Source organism: Eretmochelys imbricata, chromosome 3 (genome assembly GCF_965152235.1).
Source record: "Eretmochelys imbricata isolate rEreImb1 chromosome 3, rEreImb1.hap1, whole genome shotgun sequence".
In the NCBI taxonomy this organism is placed as follows: domain Eukaryota; kingdom Metazoa; phylum Chordata; order Testudines; family Cheloniidae; genus Eretmochelys; species Eretmochelys imbricata.
This window is the reverse complement of record NC_135574.1, coordinates 85,282,942-85,310,169: the sequence shown is the minus strand read 5'-3', so window position 1 is coordinate 85,310,169 and position 27,228 is coordinate 85,282,942. Positions and strand designations below refer to the sequence as shown.

The 27,228-nt window shown below is 40.4% G+C and overlaps 1 protein-coding gene across 1 annotated transcript in view; it reads right to left on the bottom strand.

Annotated features, from left to right (window-relative positions):
* Positions 1 to 84: 84 nt before the first annotated feature.
* AMD1 (adenosylmethionine decarboxylase 1) overlaps positions 85 to 27,228 on the bottom strand; it is a 43,901-nt gene continuing 16,757 nt past the window's right edge. The window contains exons 2-9 of the mRNA XM_077812944.1: positions 15,887 to 15,973; positions 11,090 to 11,216; positions 7,304 to 7,406; positions 4,904 to 4,946; positions 4,662 to 4,806; positions 3,264 to 3,356; positions 3,012 to 3,167; positions 85 to 2,341 (exon numbers count right to left, since the gene is read on the bottom strand). Coding sequence (XP_077669070.1) covers positions 2,201 to 2,341; positions 3,012 to 3,167; positions 3,264 to 3,356; positions 4,662 to 4,806; positions 4,904 to 4,946; positions 7,304 to 7,406; positions 11,090 to 11,216; positions 15,887 to 15,973 — 895 coding nt within the window. The 3' untranslated portion in view covers positions 85 to 2,200. The remainder of the gene's footprint in view (positions 2,342 to 3,011; positions 3,168 to 3,263; positions 3,357 to 4,661; positions 4,807 to 4,903; positions 4,947 to 7,303; positions 7,407 to 11,089; positions 11,217 to 15,886; positions 15,974 to 27,228) is intronic.

Below are 27,228 nucleotides of genomic sequence, written 5' to 3'. Positions count from 1 at the left end.
ATTATTCAGATTCCTATTTCAACTAAGCTGTACAAAAAAAGCACAAAAAGTGTGATTTGTAACATGACATCATCACTACAGACATTTTATTAAGCAAACTTTTATTGAAGCATTAAGTTTTGTGGTACAGATATATTTAAATTATCAAAGTCTAACACCATAGAGAAATTATAAAACCATACTTCCCCCTCTCCTGATCACCCAAGATAGTTCATTAATAATCCATTCAACAGCTTTCATTTTCTATTCAAGGCTTGTTTATATAAATTTGCATTTTTTTCAACTTTACTCAGAAAAGGGATCTTCGGTCTGTTTGTATTATAGGACCTCAAGCCAACATAATGTCAAATCAGTTTGGACAATGTTCAAGAACAAAAACCACTTAAAATATTGGTCCTCAAAATATAAAGCACCAAAAAAAAAAAACCAACCCACAAACACGGTGCCATCAACAGAAGCAAATTGTTAACATTGGCAGATAACTTCTTCAATGAAGTCTTCAATCAACAATATGGTTAAAATAAGTCAAAATAATGTTCCAACCACTTGATTTCTAACCAAGCAGATTTCTTAGTTTAGAAACACTAAAAAGGTGCTTCATTTATAAATACGGAAGGAACAAAAACACCGTTGTGTCAATCCAGAAAGTCAAAACAATATTGTGAGGACAAGAGGGAAGTCTCAAATTTGTAGTTATTAACTTGGTCTCACATCTGCTAAAATCCCACAGTATTTGCAGACATAGCTGAAAATATGCCAACTCTTGAAAGCCTGCATCTATTAGTCAATAGACATTAAGTGACTGAATTACATACTTTTTACACATGTTCTATGAATAGCATTCTATTTCACTGTGTCCAGGTGTCCCAGACAGTTCTTGTTCTATGCAGTCATTCACTTAATGCCATCAAGTCATGGTAAAAGGAACCACCACATTAGTTAGGAGGCAAACCAGTGAAGTCACAACACCGTTGAATATAGCATTAGTCACATGCACAACGTCACAGGACTTTCAATCACAAGATAAAGGCATTGATTTTTTTTGGAATGACAAAACAAAGACATTTATACCAGTTTATAGCATATTTTCTGAAAACTGGAAATGAAAGTTAATGTGTAACAGTTTGAGAATGACCCAGGCTCATTAGCATAGCTAGCCTGGTAAATTCCACAGTCTTTTTGGCTAGGTCCATCTGCCAACAAATTTGAGCGCACCAGCTTTAGTAAGTTAGTCTTAAAAACATGTAGCTTGAGTAGATTACAAAAGGTGAAAAAATATAAGCAACAGTGTAACAACTTTGCAAAGTACCAGTTCAACTATGCCAAAGCATCTGTATCCTGACAAATAACTTCCTGGGCCTCCTCTGAATGTAGACTACCCTACAAACAAACATCAACCTGGGCAGTAAATGAGATGAGACCAGACTTGACCTAAGCTAATATTTGAACCCAAGTCTCTAGAAGTGAAAGGCTAGTGCATTATCCCACAGTGCTACAGCATATTGCCCTTTAGTCTTTCTGAACAAAATCCTATGAGTTTAAAGGACTAAAGCTATGAGTAAGAGTAATTTTATTATATCTCAAATAAAAAACCGCACCCCTATCTGTAGTAGTCTTTACTTATTCTCAATCTTGCCAAATAATTTCTATCAAGTGCAAGAACTTCGATTCAACCATTGAAATGTGACTTAGAAATCAATTTCATTAGAGAACACAAATTTGTCAAGAAATCGTCTAAAGATTAAAATTACAGCATAGATGAAAAAATCTGGCAGCAATTTAACAAAACTGCCCAAGATGAGAAGAAGGCTGAAGCCAATGTCTAATGAGGACGAAAGCCTTGTCTGTGGGGAATTTTTGGTGATACCTGGAGAAAAGCTATACTGTGTGAAATCCTAACTGAGTTGTTTTTACAAGTTTTGTAAAGTCTCATACAGTAACATTTCTCTACATGCACTTCAATTTCACAGCAAGAGTGGCATAGAATACCTAAACACAGAAGAGAGCATTCATGCAAGATATCTAACTCCTTGATATAATAATGCATACAATTCAAAATGATTATACTATGATTACATCTAGGGCTTCCCGCAACTACAAGGTGGTAGTGGAAAGCATGGCCCCCTGAATCATTAACTAGAAAGCAGCCACCACCTTCTATAAGGGATCTCTTTTTGCGTTTTTTCTTCATTTTTCTTAATCAACTATGTTGTTGCTGCTGCTTCTTGGCAAAACTGGTAAAAACAAAATTGTAATCATTGAACTGAGCAATCTGGCGGTCAACACGTTTAAACCCTTCAATCTTCTGGGCAGAAGAAAACACTGTGCGACATTTAGAACTCTAGAAACAAAAAAAAGTTAAATTCTTACATTTTCTGAGCTTTTTCTTACTTAAATTAACATACATAGCAGATACAAACTTTTAAATTAGTTTGTGGCATGTTCTTGGGATGCAATCATCAATGTGCTTCTTTGAATGAAAGTACTGTAAGAAGCCACTGCAGACTATTAAGAAGAAACAATTCTGTTTCCTACCCGGCCCCCTAGGTCTTTCATACTGCTTCTGTAGCAGATATGCAGGTTAGATGACCTGATCAGTACTTAAAAGCAGTGCTTCTAGAACTACCAGTTGTGACGAATAATCAAGCTCTTATTGCCTATCACAATGCCTGTCCAAAAGTGACTGGAGAAAATTCTAAAGCTTGATTATTCCTGTATTTTAGCAATTTCATGAGAATGTAAAGATATTTTAGAGAGCCTTGGTTTGAAATCCAGATTAACTGACTTTTAAGTTTTGTGTTTGATATATGCCAAAATTTTGAAGACTGTCTGGACCCTGAAGATTGCTGCTTCTCCTTAGCCCAAGCAGCTACTATTCAAATTAATGTAAATGGAAATTATAGGAAATGGAGAAGGGAGATAAATGATTTTAAAGCAAGGATATTTTATTTAGTTAGCATCTATGTCTATTACCACCTTATTTAGTTGCCAGTTAATGAAAGGTGACTTACCTGATTAACAAAAAGTGTGGTAACAAATTTTCCTGGCTTGAAAACATCTACAACCTTTCTAATCAGCTCATCATAGGATGTCTGACCAATGTTTGTTTCAAAACTAACGTAAGAAAACTCTGGTTCTGGAGTTATGTGAATAGTCCAATAAGTTCCCTGAGGAAGACAGAAAAGGTAAATTAGAATCATTCATAGAAACTTAATGATTTAGTTGTCAATGCTCAATGACAGCAGAAAAAGTATGAAACTTACATCCAATTTCATCCCATTCATTGAATACCCACAAGGATTGAACATTGTAGCATCAATGACAGAACCTGGTATCAGGTCACGAATTCCACTCACCTGAAACATAGAAGTAAAGTTACATACTTTGCACTTTATACTAATAAGCTTCCATACTTTGTATTATACAAATCTAGCTACCAAAGTTAATGAACTCCAATTTAAGAGACCAGGCTCAGAAAGGATGTCGGAATTCTTGCTTGGACAGGGAAAAAAGAAAATTAACATCTACTAGAGGCCCATTATACAAAGACTTGCTTTGTATCCAGCCCTACCCCGGTAGGAACACCTGCCACACAAGTCAAAATGGCCTGGCCCCTTTCCTTCAAATCTTTAACGTATTTTCATACTAAGTCTTAGTGCCAGCTGCATGTTTCTCTGAAAAGCAAATTTAAGGATGAGGATGTAACTGACAATTGCAACTATGACTGCAACAGATAAAAATGGAGTTTAATAGTCCCAGCAGTCCCAAAGTGAGTAATGAGGACAGTCTGGATTTGCTTTGAAGTCTGAACAACATTCTCCCTTAATTCATGTTCTAAAAGTAGGGTTCTATTTCACTGAAAGTACAGATCTCCCAGACAGTACTTGCACTGTACAGTCATTCACTTAAAAGCCATCAAATAATAGAACACAAATCATAACATTAATTAGAAGGAAAAATAGATGAAGTCACAATACTGTTGAAGTCATAAGAATATTTCAGTGAGAAGCAGTGACACTTTTTACCGGAGTCAAAAATTTTGGGAGGGAGGCACAAAAGATGGAGTTCATACCTAAGTTTTATCAGAAGGGGGAACTTCCCCCAACCTTCACCTTAAAAGAGGATTTTTTAAACCTTCACAGTTTTAGGGGAGAAGTCTTGTCTGCATTTCAGACTGATAGCCATACGGTTTAATTAAAATTAAGCTACTGACTTTGACCTGTCCATTCTTTTTATTTCTGGCAGTCTCCATCTCTTCAGTTTTACATTTTGTCCGTTTCAATCTCAGTCAGTAGGTTTATGTCCCCTTTCTCTTAAGGAATCCATACTCCTTCACTCCTTTTCCAGACCACCAGTAAGAGCTTGCCATCAGCAAAAGAGCTGGGAGTTGCTTCCAACAGATGCTACAATGCTCTTTCAAATGAGTTGAAATTGGGACACTAGAGGGGAAAGATACTCTTCCGCAAAAACTAGTTCTGTCTCCAGAATTCCCAACCTGTTCTGGCTCTGGGAGAGAGTCTGAACTATTTGTCTGCCATGGCATTTTCCCTGTTAATCTCTTTTTCTACCATAGGATGCGGATTATGAATCAGCAAGTGCTAGGTGAAGCTACAGTTGCTCAATTCTGACCATCCCATATAAAATTTAAACTCCAGACTTACACGAGTGACATCATTTGCAGTAACACCGTCTTTCATGTAGAACTGGTCCATAACTACTGGATCAAGCTCGCTCATCAGAATTTCCAGTGTCTGATCTGGCTGATTGGTTACCCCACTTTCTGGGAAATCCAGAGTGTATAAATACCTGTTTAATATATAATCACTCCTGTATTATACTAGCAGCACTTCAAACTGATCTGTACTTTAGAAAACAGATTTCAAGATCTTAAAAATATACCTACCAGCAATCAGAATTCATACGCCCCATGCAATAAGCTGCTCCATCTATTTGGGACAGAAGGAAAGTCCATTTATAATGCACCACAGCTGATTCCCCTCTCAGTGAAGGGACTAACCTAATTTCTATTCTTAACAAGGATAGTGCAAGAGTCATTTATGGGACATATAAAATGGTGGTTACTCATCTACAAGAACAGGTGTAGTGTGCCAAATCTTGTCAATAAGGATACTCAAAATATAGTATCAGAGGCAGTTGTGATAATGTTCATTTTTCTCTTTTCTAACAGCTTGTCTGTCACACAAGGCCATTATTTATCTTTTAGGTCTACCTTTATGAAACATCTTTAGTATGTTTTATTCATAAGGGCAATGAGAATTAAAAACAGAGCTGTGACCCATTACAATACACATTTACAGGCTAGGTCTTTAAATAGCAGGCTCACAAGCTAGCTCTTCACTCTAACAAAACATACCTAAAAAGAACACTAGCTCAGCAACTGAATACATTAATATAAGGATGTATATTTTATCATTCAGGATCAATATATTAACTTCTAGACTCCTTTTACTTCTTAACTGAAAGTACTCTAAATTTAAAATTCTCATTTTGAATTTTGTAAACTGCCTAGCTTAGTGCATCAGCGTGGTTCTACTCTGAACAGTGCAAATTGACTGGCACCTTTTACTCCAATTTGCTCTCTGTGCACATTCAGCATCTCATCTAACATTAACAAGGTTACACTGCTTTGTTTCTGAAACCTACAAAGCCAACACCACTAAATGTCAGCTACATTTTATTCCATTTTTTAGGTCAAAAGGATTGTTTACTACTTTCCACTCAATTATCATTCCACATACCTCACCTCACTCACAACAGTGGGGTGTTACAAGTTCCTAACTGGACATAATGTGGGCTACAAAAGCTTGCCAGTGGTGACACAAGAAAAGAACCTAGCTCAATTTTCAGACCCCAGGCTGAGTTTATGATGCCAGCAGTTAGAAGCATGTTCCATATCAAACACATGTCATTAACAGACACAGCATGGAACCTCACAATGAAAGATTTAGAGCCACTTCAGTGTAAGACTAAACCTGAATGCTTTTTTTAAAAAAGTTACTAGGACCTTGGAAGTACTACAGTAGTAGCCACCTTGCTGTAGTTATTAGGCTGGGTATCCTCAGTGGCCACCTGTTTGAGGAGCACTATGATTTTAACACTGCTGGCTTAAGCATATCAAAACCCTACAAATAAAGATAGGATCTGAAGGGACCTCAAAGGTCATCTAGTCTAGTTCCCAGCCCTGAGGGAACTATGAATCATCTAGACCATCAATGACAGGTGACTGTCTAACCTGTTCTTAAAAACCTGACAGATTCCACAACCTCTCTGTTACTCTGTTCCAGTTAGGAAGTTTTCCCAATGTCCAGCCTAACTCTCCCTTGCTGCAATTTAAGCCCCTTACTTCTTATCTTGTCCACGGTGAAGCTATATTCCCGGCCAGTAGAGCTGCACTGTGGGTATGCATGCCAAGGTCTTTAAAACTGAGGTACTACCAGTTCAAAGCCTACCAGGCTCCTTTTAAAATTTATTTTTTCTATGGTATGCAATCTCTCTCATACACCCTGGTCAGGAAATTAGCAGGTACAATCTCTGGTTCAGAGGTGGAGGAGTCCAAGACAGTCTGTACTGGCTGTGAAAACCTACAACAGGGGTGGGCAAACTACTGCCTGCCAGCTGTTTTAATCCAGCCCTGGAGCTCCCGCTGGGGAGCAGGGGCGAGGGCTGCTCCACGCAGCTCCCAGAAGCAGTGGCATGTCCCTGCTCTGGCTCCTATGCGTAGGGGCAGCCAGGGGCTCCGCTTTGCATGCTGTCCCCACCCCAAGCGCCGCCCCTACAGCTTCCATTGGCCAGGAACTGCAACCAATGGGAGCTGCAAGGGTGGTGCCTGCAGATGGGGTAGCATGTAGAGCCGCTTGGCCATGCCTCCACATAGGAGCCAGAGGGGGGACATACCGCTGCTTCCGGGAGCTGCTTGAGGTAAGCGCCACCTGGAGCCTGCGCTCCTAAGCCTCCCCCTGTGCCCCAAACCTCTGTCACAGCCCTGATCCCCCTCCTGCACCCCAACCCCCCCCAGAGGCCCCTCCTGTACCTCAACCCCAATTTTGTGAGCATTCATGGCCTGCCATCTATTTCTATTCCCAGATGTGGCCCTCAGGACAAAATAAGTTTGCCCACCCCAAGCTACAATAATATTTTCAACAACTCTTACAGCCACTTAGCATGTGCGGGATGTCATGACTGCCACAGGAAGAATCAGTAATAACTTATTAGACAGACTTAACTAAATACATAACATATGCTCTTAATACACAAACAAACAATGACAATTCCACTAACTCACTTGGGAAAATTTCATTAAGGAACTCTACTTCTTCCTGGAAATTCCTATGTGGGTACTCCTGGTGGGTAGGCTTCATGAAATTCTTACGCGAGTAAAAGAAGCTCTGAAAAATAAAGTCAACATACATATTTGGTATGCTTGGGTACTATTCTAGAGATTTTTACATTCTAGTTGGATAGCAACTAAGAGGTATAATTAGATTCAAAAGCTCACCATTACTGAACAAAACAGAAAAGAGGAGGTTATTCATCTTGTGGAGTAACTGCAGTTCTTCAAGATGTCCTCCCCACCCGCATGGGTGCTCCACTTTAGGGTGCGCCTGTGCCTCTCGAGCCTTTGATCAGAGATTTTTCTGCTCGCAGTTCCTGTTTGGCCTGTGCACATGCCCTATGCCTCCTCATGTCAGACAGAGGCTATACAGAGACGTGCAGGCAAACTGCCCCCAGTTCCTTCTCCACCTGAATGTCTCCACAGAGAACAAGCAAAAGGGAAAGAAGGGAAGGTAGTGGAGCATCCATAGATGCACACATCTTGAAGAACTGCAGTTACTGCACAAGATGAGTGACTACTACTTTGAGTAGTGCTCCACTTCAGGTGACTTCTGAGTAGTTTCCCCCAAAGAGAGGGGGGAGCTTTGGAACTAGGTCCACAACGAAGATAGTACTGCAATACCAACCGCTGTATCGGATCTGAACTAAACTAAAGCTCAGTACTTCAAAAACGTATGTACTGAAGCCCATGTAGTGGCCTTTCTTAAGCAATGCTGTGGATGTTGCTTGTGACCTGGTAGAATGTGCTATCACCCCTTTAGAAGGATGAATGTCTGCAGTCTCACAACAAGTGACAATACATCCGGATATCCATCTCAATAGTCTGAGCAGAAATCATGGATATCTTGGATCTATCTGCAAAAGACATGAACAGCCTGAGTGACCTTCAAAATTGCTTGGTCCTATTTAAGTGGAAGGCCAGAGAGCCCTTCTAACATCCAGAGTATGGAAACAGGACTCCTGCAGAGAGTTATGTGGCTTGAGGAAAAACACTGGTATATGAATTGGTTAAGGTGGAACTCAAAAATGTAGGTAAGAATTTAGGATGTGGGCATAAAGAAGCTATCCTTGAAGAATACTGTGAAGGGAGAAATCTGCCAGCAAGGCTCTAATATCCCCAACTCTACAGGCTGAAAAGATGGCTACTAAAGAGTCTTCACAGACAAATGCAAGAGATTGGGTTGCCACAGGTTTGAATGGATGTTTCATAAGGTAATTCAGTACCATGTTGAGGTTGGGTCTCCAGTCTTGGGTAGAGATTTGCCAAACCCTTATTAAACTTAGAAACAGGATTAGCAAATATAGAAGGCCCCTCTACAGCCAGATGAAAAGCTGATATTGTGGCCAAATAGACCTTAGTTGAGCTAACTGAGCTAAAATGTGGTGAGTCCTGCAGTACTGGGTGCCAACAGCCATCTGGAGACTAAGGTTTCAGTATTGATAGACTTGGTACCCACGAGGAGAAGGGATTCCAGCTCATCCATTATGGGTAAGTCCCTTGCATATCTAAACTCCTGAAGGTCTGAATAGAGAATGAGTACTGACGCATTAGTGAGGGACATGATAACCAAAGCTGATGGTACTGCCAATGGTGGGCATACTGATGTAGGTGCTGACAGAGTCTGGTTCCATTGCTTGCTTGGTACCAAGGGTACCAACGGGTAGATGCCAATAGAGGGATGAGTTTGACTGTACTGGACCGGATGCTTATGCTTGCCATCCTCATGCCCAGTACAGAATACTGAAGACCTATAAGAGCCATGTCCCCTCTAGAACAGGGGTCTCAAAACTCCCGGCCCGTGGGCCATCTGCAGCCCGAAAACCTCCCCACTGCAGTCCGTGGAGGAGAGACGCAGGCAGACAGTTGCCAGCAATGTCTGATGTAGGCATCGCCCCTCACAGCTCCAATTGGCTGGGGGAGAGGGACAGAGATATCATTATTAGTTGCGGACAGAGGCAGCCATAGAGGCAGCATCACTTGTTTATATTCATCGTGAGGAAAAAAGTCAAAATACCGAACACAACTATCTGATGCACACCTTGCTGCAATCCTGAAGGTTTCAACTGCTCAGTCATGGAGGCCAAACACCAACAAACTGACAGAACTGAAGCACTGCCAGGTGTCTGGCAAACACTAAAAACTCTCTGGCAGGCAAAGTGTATAAAGTTGTATGGCTGCTTTATTATTTCTAAGAAATTCAAAATAAAAAAATACAATATAAACATTTTCTTTTCTGAACACCATCTTCAGTGACATTATTGGCCTGCTGGGAGGATTTGAGGACTGGCACAAATTGATTTTGAGACCCCTGTTCTAGAACTCCAGGGCTTTCCAGCTCCTCTAGTACTGGAGGAGTCCTTCAATGGTACCAAATTGAGAAGTCAAGGATCCAGAGACTACAGATCTCACAGGGGACCTGAGACTTTTTGGAACAGCGTCCTTCAGATAAGAGTTTGTACTCCTCTCCTCTTTGGGAGCCCTCTCAGAATCCTCCAACGACCTCCACTTCTTAGGGGAAGCCTGCTTCAGATCTGTCTGGAGACAGATGCACGGAGGAGAGGGATCTCCTGACCTGACTCAAGACACTGGTCAAAGTAACTGGTCTATCATTAATAGTCTGAGCTTAATCTCCCTGTTCTTCTTTGTCCTCAACATGATGGCTAGGGAGACATTGCACTTCCAGGACATGTGGGATTCCCTCAAGCAAGACACGTGGAGTGGCTGTCACTCAAAGGTATAGCCTCTTGGCAAGAGGGGCAGCATTTATACCTGGAAGCCAGGCATGCCTTGTCAGGAAGGCAAGCCTCCCTAAGAAGAAAATATCCTCTATTCTCACTACTAACACTTTAACTATAACTGCTAACAACTAACTAATATTAACAAAATTATAAGAAGAACACAAAATTGGTGAGGCACAATCAAGCTGGGCACACTAGAGCTCCGTTTCAGGCCAAGGTGGTAAAGGAACCGAGGCAGTTTGTCTGTGCTTCCCTATGTAGCCTCACTGTCCAGCACAAGGAGGCATAAGGCACATGCACACGCCGAACAGCCACTGCTAGTAGAAAAATCTCCAATGAAGACCGCAAGAGGCATATGTGCACCTGAAGTGGAGCACCCATAAAGGACATACCCAAAGAAGAATGAGTTATTTATCAGGTCTCCTATACCAAAGAAGGCAAAAATGAGCATTCACTCTAAATAGATACAGATCTCTGACTAGCTACTTTATCTAGTTAACCTTTTACATTTAAAAAAATTAAGATTAGACTGCTTCTTTTCTTTTATTGTTTGCAAATTCCATGTGATTCTCCTCCCCACATAAAAGGGGGGAGAATCACGTAGAATCTAGAGCTTTCTTCACAGCTAAGTCCACATAAACAACATCTTAGCTCTCACTGACAACTTTACAATAAAATCCAGTGAATATACAAAGGAAAAATGTTTCTTAAAGACTAAGGAAGCAATCTTATTTCAAACTCTGAGTTACATTTCAGAAGCATTAAGGTAACTTGACCATGTTCTTTTTAAAAAGGAACAAAAGTTAAAAAGTACAAACAGGATTTATGAATGTCATCTTGGTACAGAAAGGTATGAAACTTATAGGAGAGGAGATTACATCATTAAAGGAAGCAGAGTCCATGGAAGCTGTGAAAGACTACATGAGAAACATGAATTCGAAGGTCTTTAGTAGTACATTGCACCAAATCTTTGTTAGTTGTATTTCTGGCAGCTTACCTGAATTGAGTCAAACCCACTGTACTCCCTAGCAAGCTCCAACAGGGGAACCAGTGCTTGCAATAAGAGGGTGGTACCACATGTCTTCAAAATGAAACGTCTCTTGGAGACAAACATGCTACTCTCACTGAAAAAAGAAAATGTCTTACATTAAAAATGGATTGGTAGTTTAGATCTTTGTGCAGCACCCTCAACAAAGGTTACAGTATACACAAATTAAACTTTCTATGTACAAAACAAACTTGAGGCAGGATTTGGAGAGCAATGATTAGACCAGGGGTGGGCAATAATTTTTGCAAGGGCCAATCCACTAATTTTGGTAAGTTGTCACGGGCTGCACATTTCTACGTTATTAATGGAGGAAATGCAGGGTCTGGGAGGGAGTTTGTGTGCAGGAGGGAGCTCTGGGCTGGTGCAGAGTGTTGGGGTGCAGGAGAGGGTGTGGGCTCTGGGAAGGAGCTCCAGGCTGGGGCAGAGGATTGGGGTGCAGGGTCTGGGAGGGAGTTCTGACCTTGGGGAGGGGTGTGAGGTGCAGGCTCTAGCTGCAACGTGCTTACCACAGGCGGCTCCCGGCCAGTGGCGCAACAGCGCTCAGGCAGGCTGTCTGCCTGCTGTGGCCCCACGCCACTCCCGGAAGCAGCTGCAGCCAGCTGCTGCTGGCACATCTCTGTGCGCCCCTTGTGGGGAGGGGGAAAGCAGGTCTTCATGCACTGCCCACCCCTGCAGCTCCCCATTTGCCTGTTTCTGGCCAATGGGAGCTGTAAGGACAGTGCTGGGGGCGGGGGCAGTGCATAGAGCCATGTCCCCTCCACCAGGGGTGTGCAGAGATGTGCCAGCAGCAGCCGGCCGCAGCTGCTTCTGGGAGCGGCGTGGGGCCACAGCAGGCAGGCAGCCTGCCTGCGCACCCCTCTGCGCCATGGGACTTTTAGTGTCCCGGACTTGGAGATCGCAAAGGGGCAGAGGAGGCTGGACAGAAATGTTAGTCATGGGGGGTCGGACAGAAATGTAGACAGGCCAGATCCAGCCCGAGGGCCGTATTTTGCCCACCCCTGGATTAGACTAATTCCACCACACTAGAGCCAAGTTTATCAATGCTAAGGTAGGTAACTACAGCATACAAAGCCAGCTGCTGCAATAGGCCTTTGCACCTAGGTATTACAAATCAGAGTAAGATTTCAGCCAAGATTTTAAGGCATGGCTAGTTATTTTTGGGTGCCCAGCTCAACACTTCGAAGGGGCCCAAACATTTGCCAATTGTGGGTGCTTGGAATTTCTAGAAAGGGCCTGATTTATCAGAAAAGCCAGGAACACAATCTGAAAATCAGATTTAAGATGTCAACTTGAACATCCAAAAGTCATTAGTCACTTTTCGAAGTCTTGGCCTGAGATGTCAACAATAAGAAATCAATATTCTTTAGTACAAGTGTGTGGAATTAGCCTCCACAACTGAATAGTTAATATGCCTTTTCTGAATAAGCATGTATCAGATAAAAGCAGCAGCTGGATAATTTACTGTTTACTTGCTGCGACTGCATTTGAGAAAGCATTTTAACAAAAACAGGCAAGCATTCATGTACAATTCAGTTTTATGAGCATCCCAAGACGCATAATATAGATTCACAAATCTTGATTAGTAAATACAGCTATTAGAAAACAACATCAGCATTCATGTAAGGAAGGGTTACCAGTAAATCTCAGAAAGACTGTTTAATTTGAATAATCAGATCCATAATGCCCATGTTTTCAGCATTTGTTTCAGATTATATTGTCTGACCACTATCTAATACACCAAATTAATTCATCTTTGGCTAAAAGAAAGTAACTTTCCTTGCCTGAAAATGCTATGTTTCTTTAGGAAACATTTTTGGTTGGTTTCGTTACTATTCACTATAATAGTGGGCAAGATAGGTTCTAGGCTAGCAAGACAAGACTACAGTACAAGCAGTATATATGTTTTCCCAGATATTAGGCAAGTATGGAATTTGGACTACAGCTTTAGTTACTGAAATGCTTTCCCTGAAACAAGAGCAATTCCATTCTAAGATTAATTAGCTTTATATACAGGCACTGAAGGAATGAAGTGGGACAGAACAAAATCTCACTGCTTTTTATAAAATCTTAGCTTTCAAAGCCAGAAGGGATCATTGTGAGTTGATCTAAACTGCACAGACCATAGAACTTCCCCAAATTAATTCCTGTTTGAACAGGAGCATGTATCTATCAAAAAACATCCAATCTTTATTTTAAAATTGCCATTGGTGGTAAATCCACCACAACCCTTGATAAGTTGTTCCAACAGTTAATTACCCTGTTAAAAATTTACACCTTGTTTCCAGTCTGACTTTTGTCTACCTTCTTCCAACTATTGGATCTTCTTATACCTCTCTCCCCGACACTGAAGATCCCACTATCAAATATTTGTTTCCCTCTTTAAGGCATTTGGCACTCGCCACTGTTGGAAGACAGAATACTGGGCTAGACAAACCATTAGTCTGACCCAGTATGGCCATTCTTATGTTTATGTTTCTATGTATGACTGCCCTATCCTCATTATTTACCACTCTAATAACAGGCTTATACAATTGCTAGGATTTCTTGTTTCCAATATACTTTAAAGACTCCTCACTGTCCCTATCTCTGCCAACCATGAATTTTTCCCTGAAGACATTAGCTTCTTTTATCAATATTCTACACTTCTTTCAATTGCTACTTATTTCCCAAGCTAGACAGGAAGAAGTTTGTACCTAGAACAGTGCAGATATTTCTGTGAAGAATGCAGAAACTGCACAGCCACTAAGGAGAACAGACTGTATATTGTCTACAAGGTTTGCTCAAACCATGCCTTAAATTTTCATTTACATTAGTTTCCTTTAAACTGCTCTAGAAGCTTAAATGGTGCCCCTTTAAGATGCCATAGGAGTATAAGTGCCTCTTGTGTAAGTGACAATTTGGGCCCCATAAGTTTTAGCTGAAAAAGTTAGTGAAAAATTAGATCAAGAAAGGCAGAGCAGCCTTGACAGAACTGTAACTTACTTCATCTGCCAGTGAAGATATAGTAGCCAGAAGGCTATAGATTCATGTCTGTCCATACTGGCATTCCAGAATTAGAATATTTGAGTTTAGTCATCAATATACCTTTAAACTGAACCATGGGTTAAAGAAACTGAATATGAAAACTAAATGGAGAACAGGACTTTGTTAGCCACAGTGAAAGATAATTCAAATGGCATATACTAAATGAGATGCAGCCTTTAATCATGGATACATTTATGGAAGTTTCAGTTACTAACCTGGTCTGATCCTTTGATTTAAGAGGTGAATTTAAGATCACACTGACAAATTAACCTTAGTAAGAAACTTGCAGAATCTGTTAGCCAGCTGAACAAATAAGTTGCCCTTTCAAAATGGTTTGCCAGCTCCAGAATTTGTTCTTGAGGCAGTCTTTGGAGTATTTGGAGGCAGTCTTCTCCATTTCATAATCAATTAGTAAGAATTCAGATTGCCTCTCAATTTATGGCATGAGATACATGTTATGTAAGATAGCACACAGCCAACATCTGTGTTAAAGCCACAGGTTCATTACAAATCAGTGACTACTCATAGACCTGAACTTCAGTTAGCCAGATACTCAAGTACACTATTAGCTGAACTGGGAGATGGAGTGTTTGATATATATTGGCTATGTATGTTTATTACTCCCTTCTTCTGGATGCAATGTCAGATGCAACCTGGATGCAACCTGTTCAAATATCTGTTTCCTGTGGATGGCTCACTTATGGAGAATGCTATTACTATAGATTCATTTTTCTTTTAAGAGACAAATATAGGGGTTATGCGATGTGCACAGTTTAGCTAGTTGTGCACTTTTTGCAGCCATGGATTCGTAATAGATTAAACAGCCATGAAGTACAAGACTGCAGATGCTAGAGGTTTTCTAACACAATTTCTTCAGGAGTTTCTCACAAGCTCTCTTTTCTGCTTAACAAATCTATGAAAACTGAAACTTCTGTATTGTGCCTGCAAGGTGCAGTTTGTGGTCCTTGTAGTGAAATGAGGGGGAGTAAAAATCTTAACCTTTATTTTCCACACATTTCCACTTGACTGAAAAATTTAAAAGTTAAAATCTAGAGTCATACACAAAACAGGCAGGCAAGTGTGTTTTTGCCTCTCACTATTTGGAATGCAGGGAAGCAGTTGAAAGGAGAGAAAATGCAGAAGATTCTTTTCCTTAGTACAAATTGTTCAAGATTCATGCAGCACAGCTGCAGAAACCAGGAGGGAGGAATTCCAGAGATTTCAGGGAATCTGAAGATTTGTTTACGGATGTCCTTAGTTCAGCAGCTATACTTGCTTTCCAGAGCAATTAGTTGATTTCTATATTTCATGTAGATGTAATAAAGCGAGCCTTAAAACTAAGTTTTCAGTTAGTCTTCCCACACAGTGCTGAACATAATCCTTGTTCGTGTTTCATGAGTCCTTAATGTGGGAGATTTCTATTGATCCCAAGGCAATGTCTACTGATCAAGTAAATTCATCACAGAACTACAGGCAGATACAAAGCTAGTTCCTTAATCCTTTGAGACGCAGAACAAGACAAGCAGTGGTGCAAAACCTTTATAAAATGATTCATGATAATTGAGCACAAATGTGAAACATGTTTACAGTTGACAGACACTGCAAGATGTAGACATCAGATAAAAATCTGGAGACTAGAATTAGGAATGACTATTTCTTGGAAGAATATAATTATGTATATGCTTGTGTAAAACAACGTATTTTGTTGGAATATTGGCTTACCTGAGTACATAAGCTTCCTGCTTGTCAGTTTTTGTCACACTTATGATCAAACAATGCACATTCTCCAAAAGTTTGTCCCACTCAAACCTATAAAAGAAATCAGTAAGTCAAAGCGAATTCAAACACCAAGAGGATTTTTGCCACAGAATTCAATTTAATTCTATAGTTAAGGTATGGTGTCATTTTTAAGATGAAGACTTTATATTAAAAGCTGTAAGCCACAAGAAATCTCGCACCTAACACCTTCAAATTTAGTTTTGCTAAATGGTAGTTTACTGCCCCAGTTTGAGTTTACACATCAGCTAACTGGTTTCCACCAGTTTTATTTTTAAGTCACCATGGCTTAATTGACACTGCATATGGATTTAAAGCAATCACAACTGCTCCTTCCTCTGGGAAAGTATACAGCTACACTGGCTGGTTAATAAATTGCTTCCATACTTTGCTAGAGAAGATTCATGAACCAATTCCCTTACATTTTTGTAACAGGTACTCTTCAGCTCAGCTAGCCTCTCACTCTTCCACCATCCAATGGCACTAGTTCCTAATAATTTGTAGATGACACCCTGTGGCATTAACTGGTAGTCAGGAATCCTTTTCCCACCTGCTAATCGACCATGGCAAGTCAAAAACACAGCTTACCCATCTGTTCAATAAGATACTTCAGCTACCTAACTGTGGTTTCAAATGTTAACACTTTAAACATTCTTGGAAATGAAAGACGCTGAGTATTAATTTGCTTGTGCACTATAAATAGTATTGACATAATCCTTCCATTCCCATTTTACCAGGAAATAGGAAATTAAACAATAAGTAGCGACACCCAAAACGAGCCTGTAAAAATACCTACAATGTTATAAGTAAGCTATTATAGATGGAAGTTTCTATAGTTACAGCAGCTACATAGCAAACTTCACTAGTTTGGTTAGAGGTGGACAACCTGCATTTGAGCTACCAGAAGTTTCAGTTAGAATGCATTTCAGCCAATATTCTTCATACAAAGTTCCAGCTCCCTTGGCTGTGAACAAGTGCTATTAACTTCTGAAGAGCCATGGTCTAGACTAGAGATCAAAAACTGCATTATGTGGCTACTAAATAAAAACCCTGTAACCTTGGGCAAGTCACTTAATCTGTGCCTCAGTTCCCCATTTTACAGAAGGGATATATTTCCTTTGTCTCAACTGTATGCTCTTTGGGGAAAGGACTGTTTATATATCTAGACAGAGCCTAGAAAAACAAAACTCTAATCATCATTTCAAATGAGATTAATATCTAATTTTAGTGACATGATCTGTGATAACTGACATACAGGAGTAGCATAGGATGATGTCTAAATAACCTGTGTATGAACAAGCCATTTGCTTTTGCATTTTTTTTTAAAATAAAGATGATCTCCCCCCCCACCCTTTGTCTTCACATAACAAATCAAGTTTTTTAGTGCCACTTTAAGCAGCTGAGTGACACGAACATTAATAGGTTTTATTTAGGTTAACCTTCTGTGGGGGCAGGATAAAAAAAAAAGTGTAGTCCACAAAGGATAAGCCACTGCATTATAATGCCCTGGTAATCCTATAGGATGATGCATTAGGACAGGTTGTCTTGCAACCCCAACACATAAATAAGTTTCAATGAATAAAGTGAAACCTGGTCAATTAAGACCAAAACTTAATTTATACAGCATATTCTAGAGAATATTTACTATCAGAGCACTATTTTTAAGCTTCCACACAAAAAATATACTGGCTACTGGTATGCTGCTCATCCCTTTAAACAAAATGTCATACTGAAACTTCAGACTCCCAGAGCTTCTCCTACATTTATCTAATGTGTAACTTTCAGGAAAGTTAACAAGATTTTAAATAATGCAATCCACAAAAAGTGCTAAGCTACTTAAACTTGGTAAAGCTAAACATTTGAGAGCTACATCAACTAATTAAAAAGCTATGCATCCATATATAAATCTCTTCTATAAGTGATCAGTGTTAACTTCAGCCACCACTAAACAACAACTAATTTCTTAATGAATGACAACATATAAAAATGTAACAGGCAAGCCACCACACACTAGTTACTTCACCCATTAAACTAACATTTAAAACTTGCATTTAATGGGAATAAATTGAGTAATCAGAAGGTGGTGCACACTGAAATAAAGCGTTAAGTTTCACAATTATGAAATTAATGCTAATTCCAGTTTAGCAGTAAAAACCCATTTGTCTACATATAATGCCAGTACAAAGTTGAACTCAAATGAAAAAGATAAGCAGCAGAAAGCGTGCCACTGAAGAAAAATTCATTTGAGAATTAAACCTTTGAAGATTAAAGCAGTAACTTTCAGTTGAACTCTGAACTCACACTAAACACTTCCAGCAACCCATTTTATAGTCTACCATCTATATTACTTCTCAGTCTTCTATAATCAGTGATCTGAAATGAAGGAATCTAAAATGCATAGCAGGTGTTTTTTTTTTTTTTTTTTTTTTAAAGTCTAAGGTGATGAAGTCTCTATTAAAAAACTAGAAGACAGACTTAATTTAGTTCCTCAACTGAATATATTAATCCGCATCTCCTGTCTCAGTTACTGATCTAGCTGCCGCTGTTCCCTTTCCGGTCTAAGTGCCCCTTATTACCACTCAGGTGGTCAGGCCTTGTACCTTTACCGCTCCTGGGGTGGATTTCTGCCATTCTCTCACTTTTAGATCTGGTTGCAGTACCTTGTGTAAAAGTGCTTACCCAGGTTCTGGCACCTGTAGTCCTTCCCTTAAGGAGTATCACTAGTTGTGTATAGTTACAAAACAGCCTTCTCAAAGAGAAAGTTATTCTACAATAAGACTAAAAGCATGAGGAAAAAAGGGTTTTAAAACAGATGTTCTTCCTGCATGTCCATTTTACACTAAAGGCTAAACATCACCTGATGGTACCCTCACTTCTTCCGACGTCAATAGGTGCTTCCCTCTTAGGCTATATACACACTACAGCTTATGTCAGTATAAGTTATGTCACTTAGAGATGTGAATAAACCACCCTCTTGGGCAATGTAAGTTACAGTGACCTCACTGCCACTGTGGACATTGCTATGTGGTGGAGAGGTTCTCCCACCGACATAACTTCCGCCGCTCGTGGGGGCTGGAGTAATTAAGTCGACAGGAGAGCTCTCTCCCATCGGCTTAGAACATTTGCACTAGCAGCACCACTGTAAGCTCTGTCATGTAACCATAGCCTAAGTCTGCTTTTTCCATACTCTCCCCACTAGCCAACACCAATAATCTTACTTTTTAAATCTGCTTGAGTTCTTTCAAATTCCTATGTACAGAGGACGTTAGAGAAGTGGATTATCTAGAGTAATTTTTCTCTTCCTGCTTATTTTTCCTTACAGACTTCCTATTACACTTAACCAATAATATGTATGCAGTAAACATCCCAATCACCAGGTCACCATTCAATATTTTTAAGTTTACAAAGCAGCTTCAATTCCATCAGTCCTGCTTTAGAGAACTTTTAAATTAGACAATCTATAAAATTATGCTGGGCTTCTTGGTTAAACGATATCAAATTAAAATACACATCTCTGAATATCCTTGTCGTTGTCAAGCACAAATTCTAGGACGTCCATTACTGTCCAACAGTTAGTTTAGTAGACCCTGGCTTCGCTCCCACCTTCCACTTTGCTCTAGACTGCTAAAGCTTCAAAATTTAAGTTAACAAGCTTTCATAGAATCCATAAAATTAATTAAAACAATTATTTCTTGGTTAACCAATCTGAAGATACTCCTAATTCTCAGTGCATCTCATAGCAAGTTTTGAGTAGTGTATGCAGGGTGGATTTGATTTAAACCAAATTGATTAAAATCATGATTTAAAGTCAGGAAGACTATTTAATCATGGATTTCTACATAAAAGTGCATTCTTGTTGGTTTTTAGAACCTTCATACATATTCTTCACAACTCAGAGATAGATGTAGGTTTCATTTTTAGAAGGTAAACACCAGACATTTTTTAAGTGATTTATTTTGAAAACTTTTCAGATTAGTTTTATAGCTATATCAGAAAATGAATGACTGTTTGGTTATTTCATTTACCAAAGGTAATTGAAGCAGATATTTATGAAGTCATTGGGAGGTGAACTATCTCCAGTTCAACAGGTTAATCATTAACATTTGGAGGATTTTCTTGCCACACTGTATTAGGAGAAGAACATCACCAGACAGACATTTACATTGTTTTATTTAACTAAAACATTATATATTTTAGACTTTTTTCTTCAACAGCAAACATTTTAACAAAACAAGCGTATGAATTTTTGAATTTAAACAGTCAAGTTTTTTAAAATCAGGTTTGTTTTTGTTAAAATTGTTAACTAAAATAGTTACATGAAATTTAAAAAAAAAACATTAAATCGACTATGTCAGCCAGATCAACAAGAGAAACTTAAAATATTGGCTTCTGCAGCTAACTCCATCATCTTTACCTTCATTTTCCAGATTATGAACAAACTGGAATAGAAAAACAAGCTTTCCTGCTTTTTCAGGTCCCAAACAATTTCTCAATTTAGAATGAATTAGTTCAAAGAAAAATATTCTCTCCCCACCAGCAGAAGAAGCTACTTCTGTTAAAAGCGAGATCATCACTTCAACAGTCTCTGAATCCAAGTGGTTAAGTGACTTCCACCAGTTCACTGGTGTGACTTTCTTTAAATCAGCAGCAAACATTTTTTGAATGGTTCACCCTTAGCTCTGAAGTTTATTATAGTAGACACTATGGAGGGATGACTGTTGGATGTCCATGTCATAGCCAACTCCTCTTCTTCAGCAGTTAAGGTTTGATCCTGATACCGAGTCTTGAGAATCTTTGCAAGAAAATGAGCTGGTGATAGTGCTTGTCCCATTTGTTTTTTTAATGCTTGTAATTTAACTCTGCCATTGCATATTTCTCTTTTTAAGATCTCACTCAGTTCCATCCAAATTTCAACAGCATCAGCAATAAAACAGCTATTTTCCTGCATTTTGTTCAAGGCTACAGAAATAGGCTTCAGGGTACTCTGCATGTGTTCAACATTTCTCAAGCTCAATGTTGAGAACTCTGGCTGTGAGAATGCCATCTATTTTTTCACGATTTTGTTCACAAACTCATCAGATTAGGCCAGTTCTTGATATAGTGCTCAAAACAGTCCACTTCTGAGTTCCATCCCATGTCTTGTGGAAGAGTTAGCTTGGTTTCTCCCACTTTTTTCAGAGCAGCTGCTACAAAATGGTTGTTATGGAAGTATTTTGCAATTTCAACATTAGCCTTTATTTCTGGAACACAGAAGTCTTTGACTAGGAGGTGCATCAAATGAGCACTGCAACTGTACGTTATTAGCTTGGGACTCTCTTTACTCTGTTCTAAGTTGCTTCTCATCTTGGATATATTTGCAGCATTGTCTGTGACCAAGTGGCGTACTACACATTTGAATTTTTTTTCTTCCCACAGTTTGTTATAGCTTTTACTGCTACTTCTTGTAAATATTCTGCTGTGTGTGCATTTCCTGATGTAGCAATTGTTTCTGTAAGGAAGACATTCCCTTCTTCTGTTGTCACACAAGCACATACAACAGGATCACTGGTGACATTGCTCCACTCATCAAGACTCAGGTTAACAATTGCACCCTCTAGACCTTTTGCACACTGCTCAATTTCTCTTTCATACACTTTACTTTATCCAGCAATTTGCCTGCGACATCTGTTCTGTTGGGTGGACTGTATCCTGGTCTTAATGACTGAACCATGTTAATGAAGTGTGGGTTCTCAATCATATGGAAAGGAGGGTTTGTTGCATAAACAAACTGGGCAATTTTTTCATCAATTACCTCTTTTTGTAATCTGCAGGTTCTTATCACAAATTTATCTATGGTTGTTTCTGGAGGATGGAGATTTTTTTTTCTTTTTGCTACAGGTGATATATTGGCTATGTGACATACATGACGTGACTGAAACACTATCATTGGCAGATAACACTGAAACTGTAGAAAATAATGGTGATCTTGAAGGTGGATAGTCTTTAGAATCCTGTAAAGGATGGATTCTCCTAAACAAAACAAGTCAATGCAGTTATTTAATTATTACCATACTGCTCATTTAGTATTACTCATTGCATTTACTGATACTCAGTACTACTTTAAAGGTGAAACTGTAAAAGAAGATCTGCCTATTTCAGCTATTTATTTTTTTATCACAACTGTATCTTAAATGATAGTACCACAGAGTAACAACTATATTTTTTGCTCAAACATGAGAATTCAAGAATAGTCCAGAAGGAAGATAGGCAGTCCTTAAGAAAAGCATGAAATAGAGAAGTTTACCAACCTGAAGATCCTACATGTTCAGACATGTTCCTTTCATCGTCTTCAATGCAGCCTCCTCCTGAGAATGAACACTTCTCACGATGACGTTTCATTTGGGCAACCCAGTCTTGAATTTCTTTGTTGCACTGTTTGCATTTTGCACACATGCCTGTCTTACCAACAAGTATAGGAACTTCATTAAAATATTCCCAAACTGGGTCTCTTATGGCCTGCTGCCACTGTAGGATTTCCCTTCTAGTGAGAGAATGGTATGGTAGATCTCAAAGGAATGAAGGCTACACTGGAAGACCTCAAGACTTCAGGAACATGCTGCTCAGTTTCACTTTTGTTTCTACTGCCTGTTTCCCCTCCCCCTCACATTTATCTCCAGACTTCTCCTTCTCCAGATCTATTTCACCCCCAACCATCTTCTATTCACTGAACTTTTTGAAACTTTGCACTTTTAGACAGAGGTAGGGGATTGCCTCTGTGTACACAAATTTGCAGAGGGACAAAAGGATTGAGGTCTGTTATTTCTCACCTCTATTTTTTTTTATTTTAAAACATTTTTGCTATTAACAAGCATGTTATCGCTGGAGACACAAATCACAGTTTGAGGACTGCAAAACTAAGCATTTCTGATGATATCTTCTAGACTGAGCCCCGTTGGGTAGATAGAAAGAATAACCTAAATAATCTACACAGAAGCCCCTGGAACCCCATAAGATTGGGTCTCTAATCCATGAGCTATTGGAACTCATTTGCAAAACTTCTTAAACATTACATTAATATATTGTCTAATACTATGAATTAGAATTTATAATCTGTATTCCATAATGAGATATCTTTGAGCTATAACGTATCTTAATTAAAACTACCTTTAGATGGATTTTTTCCTCAAAAAGCATTTTATCAAAAAAATCCAATTTAAATAAAAAATTGTTTTTTTTTTTAAATCATTGGTTTTTATCCACCCTGTATAGTAGGTGCTTGAATAAGACAGCCCGTACTATTAAGTTAGCTGTATGTCTACAGTATTGGCTGTGCTTACCTTTTTTGCTCTGCTCTTATACACTCAAAAGACAGCACAATCTCCTTCCACCTCTTATGTTTACCAGGTTTTTCAAAAGTGCATCATGGGCTTGATTTTAGTAGCTCCAGGCCAGCTACTTGTGGCCAGCCCTTCCTCTAGCCAGCCCTCCTTGCCCTGCCCCTCCCTAAAGTCCAAACCCTGTAATACTGTCCAAAATCAGAAAAGCCTGATTTTAGTGAAGTCAGACTTTTCTGGATTCCCATTTTTTGACAAAATCAATAGGGTTTTGATCAGAGGGGGTGACGAGTGGCCTGCCTGGGTGTACAGCTCAGCTAAGCATAAAACCCTCTAGTAATTTAATACTTAAATGACTACTGCTCCAAGAAAAGTTTCTGAATGTGTGTATACAAGAAAGAAAACCAGGAAGTACTGGATCAAACTTCTAGTTCTCATTTATTTAAAGTTTTGGAAAACAGAAGAACAAATGACTAGTAAGTGAGCTGAGAGTCAACACCTACTTACTTAAAATTGATTTTTAAGGCCATGTCTACACTACCACTTATGCCATCAACAGGGATGTGAAAAAACCTGGGTGACAAGTTTCACCAGCCTAAGCACTCATGTGCACACTTATGTTGGTGGCAGAAGCAGATGTAACTACTGCTGCTTGTTGAGATGGTTTATTATGTCAACAGGAGCACTCTCTCCTGTCGTCACAGAGCGGCTACATGATCCATCGTACAGCAGGACAGCTGCAAAGGTACAGCAGTGCCTCTGTAAGTTCGCTAGTGTAGACATGACCTAAGTGTTGCTGAATACCATGCCTGGGGACTGATGTAGGTACAGTTGAAGGTACACTAAGTAGAGTTCTTCAGCCTGTGACAGCCTGAAACACAGTTTATGGGGAGCGGTGACCTTTTCATTTAGAGAAGGGAGTTTCTAGCCCTTATGGTTGTAGAGATGCTTCACATTTTTGAGGTTAAATCAATGCAGTGCTGCCTGTGTGAATCTGCAGACATGCCACTCTTACAAGGAAATGCATGCTATTCTCTGCAATGACCCCACCACAACCCCCAAGAGCAGCATGGATACCTCTGAGGAGTCAGAGTTCCAGGCCACCGCAGGCAACACTGAGGAGGATGACAATTGGAGACAGATGAGCAGGGGATCCATTGTATAAGAATGGCCATACCGGGTCTGACTAAAGGTCCATCTAGCCCAGTATCCTGTCTTCTGACAGTGGCCAGTGCCAGGTGCCCCAGAGCAAATGAACAGAACAGGTAATCAAGTGATCCATCCCTGGTTGCCCATTCCCAGCTTCTGGCAAAAAGAGGCTAGGGCCACCATCCCTGCCCATCCTGCCTAATAGCCATGGATGGACCTATCCTCCAGGAACTTATCTAGCTCTTTTTTGAACCGTTATAGTCTTCACTTTTCAAAACATCCTCTGGCAAGGAGTTCCACCAGGTTGACCGTGTGTTGTGTGAAAAAATACTTCCTTTTGTTTGTTTTAAACCTGCTCCCTATTAATTTCATCTGGTGACCCCTAGTTCTTGTGTTATGAGAAGGTGTAAATAACACTTCCTTATTTACTTTCTCCACACCACTCATGATTTTATAGACCTCTGTCTTATCCCTCCCCCACTCCCCAGTAGTCTTTTCCACACTGAGAAGTCCCAGTCTTATTAATCTCTCCTCATACAGAAGTCATTCCATATGCCAGTCATTCTTATTGCCCTTTTCCAATTCCAATTATCTTTTTTGAGATGGGGTGACCACATCTGCAAAACAGCAGCATGGCTGAGCATGACTACAGGGAAGGAACTTCAGGTGAGTAAGTTAAATATTGTGTGTGAGGGGGTGGTGTCATTTTTTTTTTTTAAATTTAAAAAACCAGTTGCAGTACAGTGGCTACCTGCTTCCCAGTGCCTGGACCAGCTAGGCAGAGGGTGCTCTGCAAAACACTGTTTATGTTCAGAGGGATGTCCTGTGAATCCTCCACAGAGATCTTCAGGAAACTATCATTGAGGTACTTTAATCCATTGTAGAAGGTTTCTGGGGAAGGCTGCCTTATTTCTTCCACCATGGTAAGACACTTTCACATGCTACTCCAGTATTAATTTGGCAGGCATCATTGCAGTAGACAGCATAAGGACCCAGTATGTACCTGGACACTTGCAGCAGCTGTTCCCTTGCCACCTTTGTTACTTTCAGGAACGTATCAGCAAGGGTTATCTACAGATGTTGGTAATATTCACTTCAATTGCTTGACCCACAAACACTAGTGCCTGTGGGCCCCTCTTGTGTTTTTCCACCCCTTCCCCCATGCTTTACACTACATGGCTGTAGTCTGGGTGGCAGGGGTTGGCATTGTCCATGCAAACTGCAAGCCTAGGGCAGACTGAAGAGGCAGGCCAAGGACTGCTCTTGGGCACCCTGTCCCCCTGTGTGGGGCAGGTGGATGGTCCAAGCCTCCCACTGTGTCCCAGGCTGCCTGGGAAGCTAACGGTGCCCAGGTCCAGCTTCAGGACTGGAGAGGGGGTGGTGCCTCAGGTCCTGGAGAGCAACAGTGGCAGGGGAAGAAAGGGAAAAGGTTTCAGTGGCCATAGGCTATCACATGCACAGACACATGCCCCTCATCACCTCAGCTTGCAGTTTGGGAAGGGGAATGCCAGACCCTGACCTCCAGACAATGTTCAGGTTAGAAAGGGAAGGTGGCATGGCCCCCTGAGCACCTATGGTTTTGCTGCGGGTCATTCCCCCCACTGCCAGTACTGCTGCAGATGGTCCAGCACCCTTGCCCTACTTACCATAGCTAGGACAGCAAACAAGTTCTATGAATACCTTGTAGAAATGAAAATGTTCTGCTTTACACTTGCATGGATTCAGGGGAAGGATTTTTATATGGCAAGTTTGCACTGACAATGGTCCCTTTGTGCTGTGCCTGTTTTACAGCTGAAAGTGTAGCCCTTCATATCCTCCACACCAGAGGAGAGGGTCTCCCAGATAATACGAAGGCGAAAGAAAATGCATGACTACGTTTCATGAAATAATGAATACCTCTCGGACAGTGGAAACTGAGCAGAGGGCATGGAGGATTATGCTCACAGAAAAAATGGACATTATGAGCAGGAGAAAAGCCCATAAGAATGAGCATGGCACAGAGAAGGTGATGATGGGGATTCAGAAGGAACAAAGACATGTTGAGGCATCTGGTTGACCTACAGGAGAAAGCTAGAGGCTTGACTCCCTCTGCAGAACTGCATTCCAACATTGCTGTACTACCCCTCCCCACACACATTCCATTAGGTGTGCGGGGCAAACACCATATCCCTTCCACTCAGCCTCAGGCAAGGGTGCACAGAATCACAGCCATACATACTGATTTTTAAAGAGATGAATGTGTTATCCCACTCCCCACTGTATTCCCATCTTTCCAAGGTTTAAGTCTTGGTCAATTTTTTTTTTTTTTTGCACACATAGAAATGAAAAGTCCAGGTCTTGACAACGAAATCTTTATTAATTCGAAGTGTGGGGAGGGAGGAATAGGGAAACTGAGGCACTGGGGTGAGCACAACCTCACAAAGACCTGGAGTGGTGGATGGAAGTCAGGAGTCCTGGCTCCCATCCCTTCCACGCTCTAAGCAGTAGCCCACACTCCCCTCACTCATGGCAGCCATTGTTCTAGCCCCCCACCACAGATGAGCTGCTGGGTCAATGCCCATTCCGCAGACATCAAGTACACTCCCCATTCACCAGCAGTACCTTTGGAAGGCCAAGGCTGAATGGAATGTCTCCCCAGCAGCAGGGTGGGACGCAGCTCTAGTGTTGCTAGTGGGTGGGGGCTGGGAGTTTTCAGAGCAAAGCAGCAGGTATTTTTTCCAAGGTAATATCACTACATACACAGCAAGATTCAGACTATTGGTAGGCACAACACAAAAGCACCACACATTACTGAGAGTCATTGTAACAGGCTGTGCTCGCCACCGT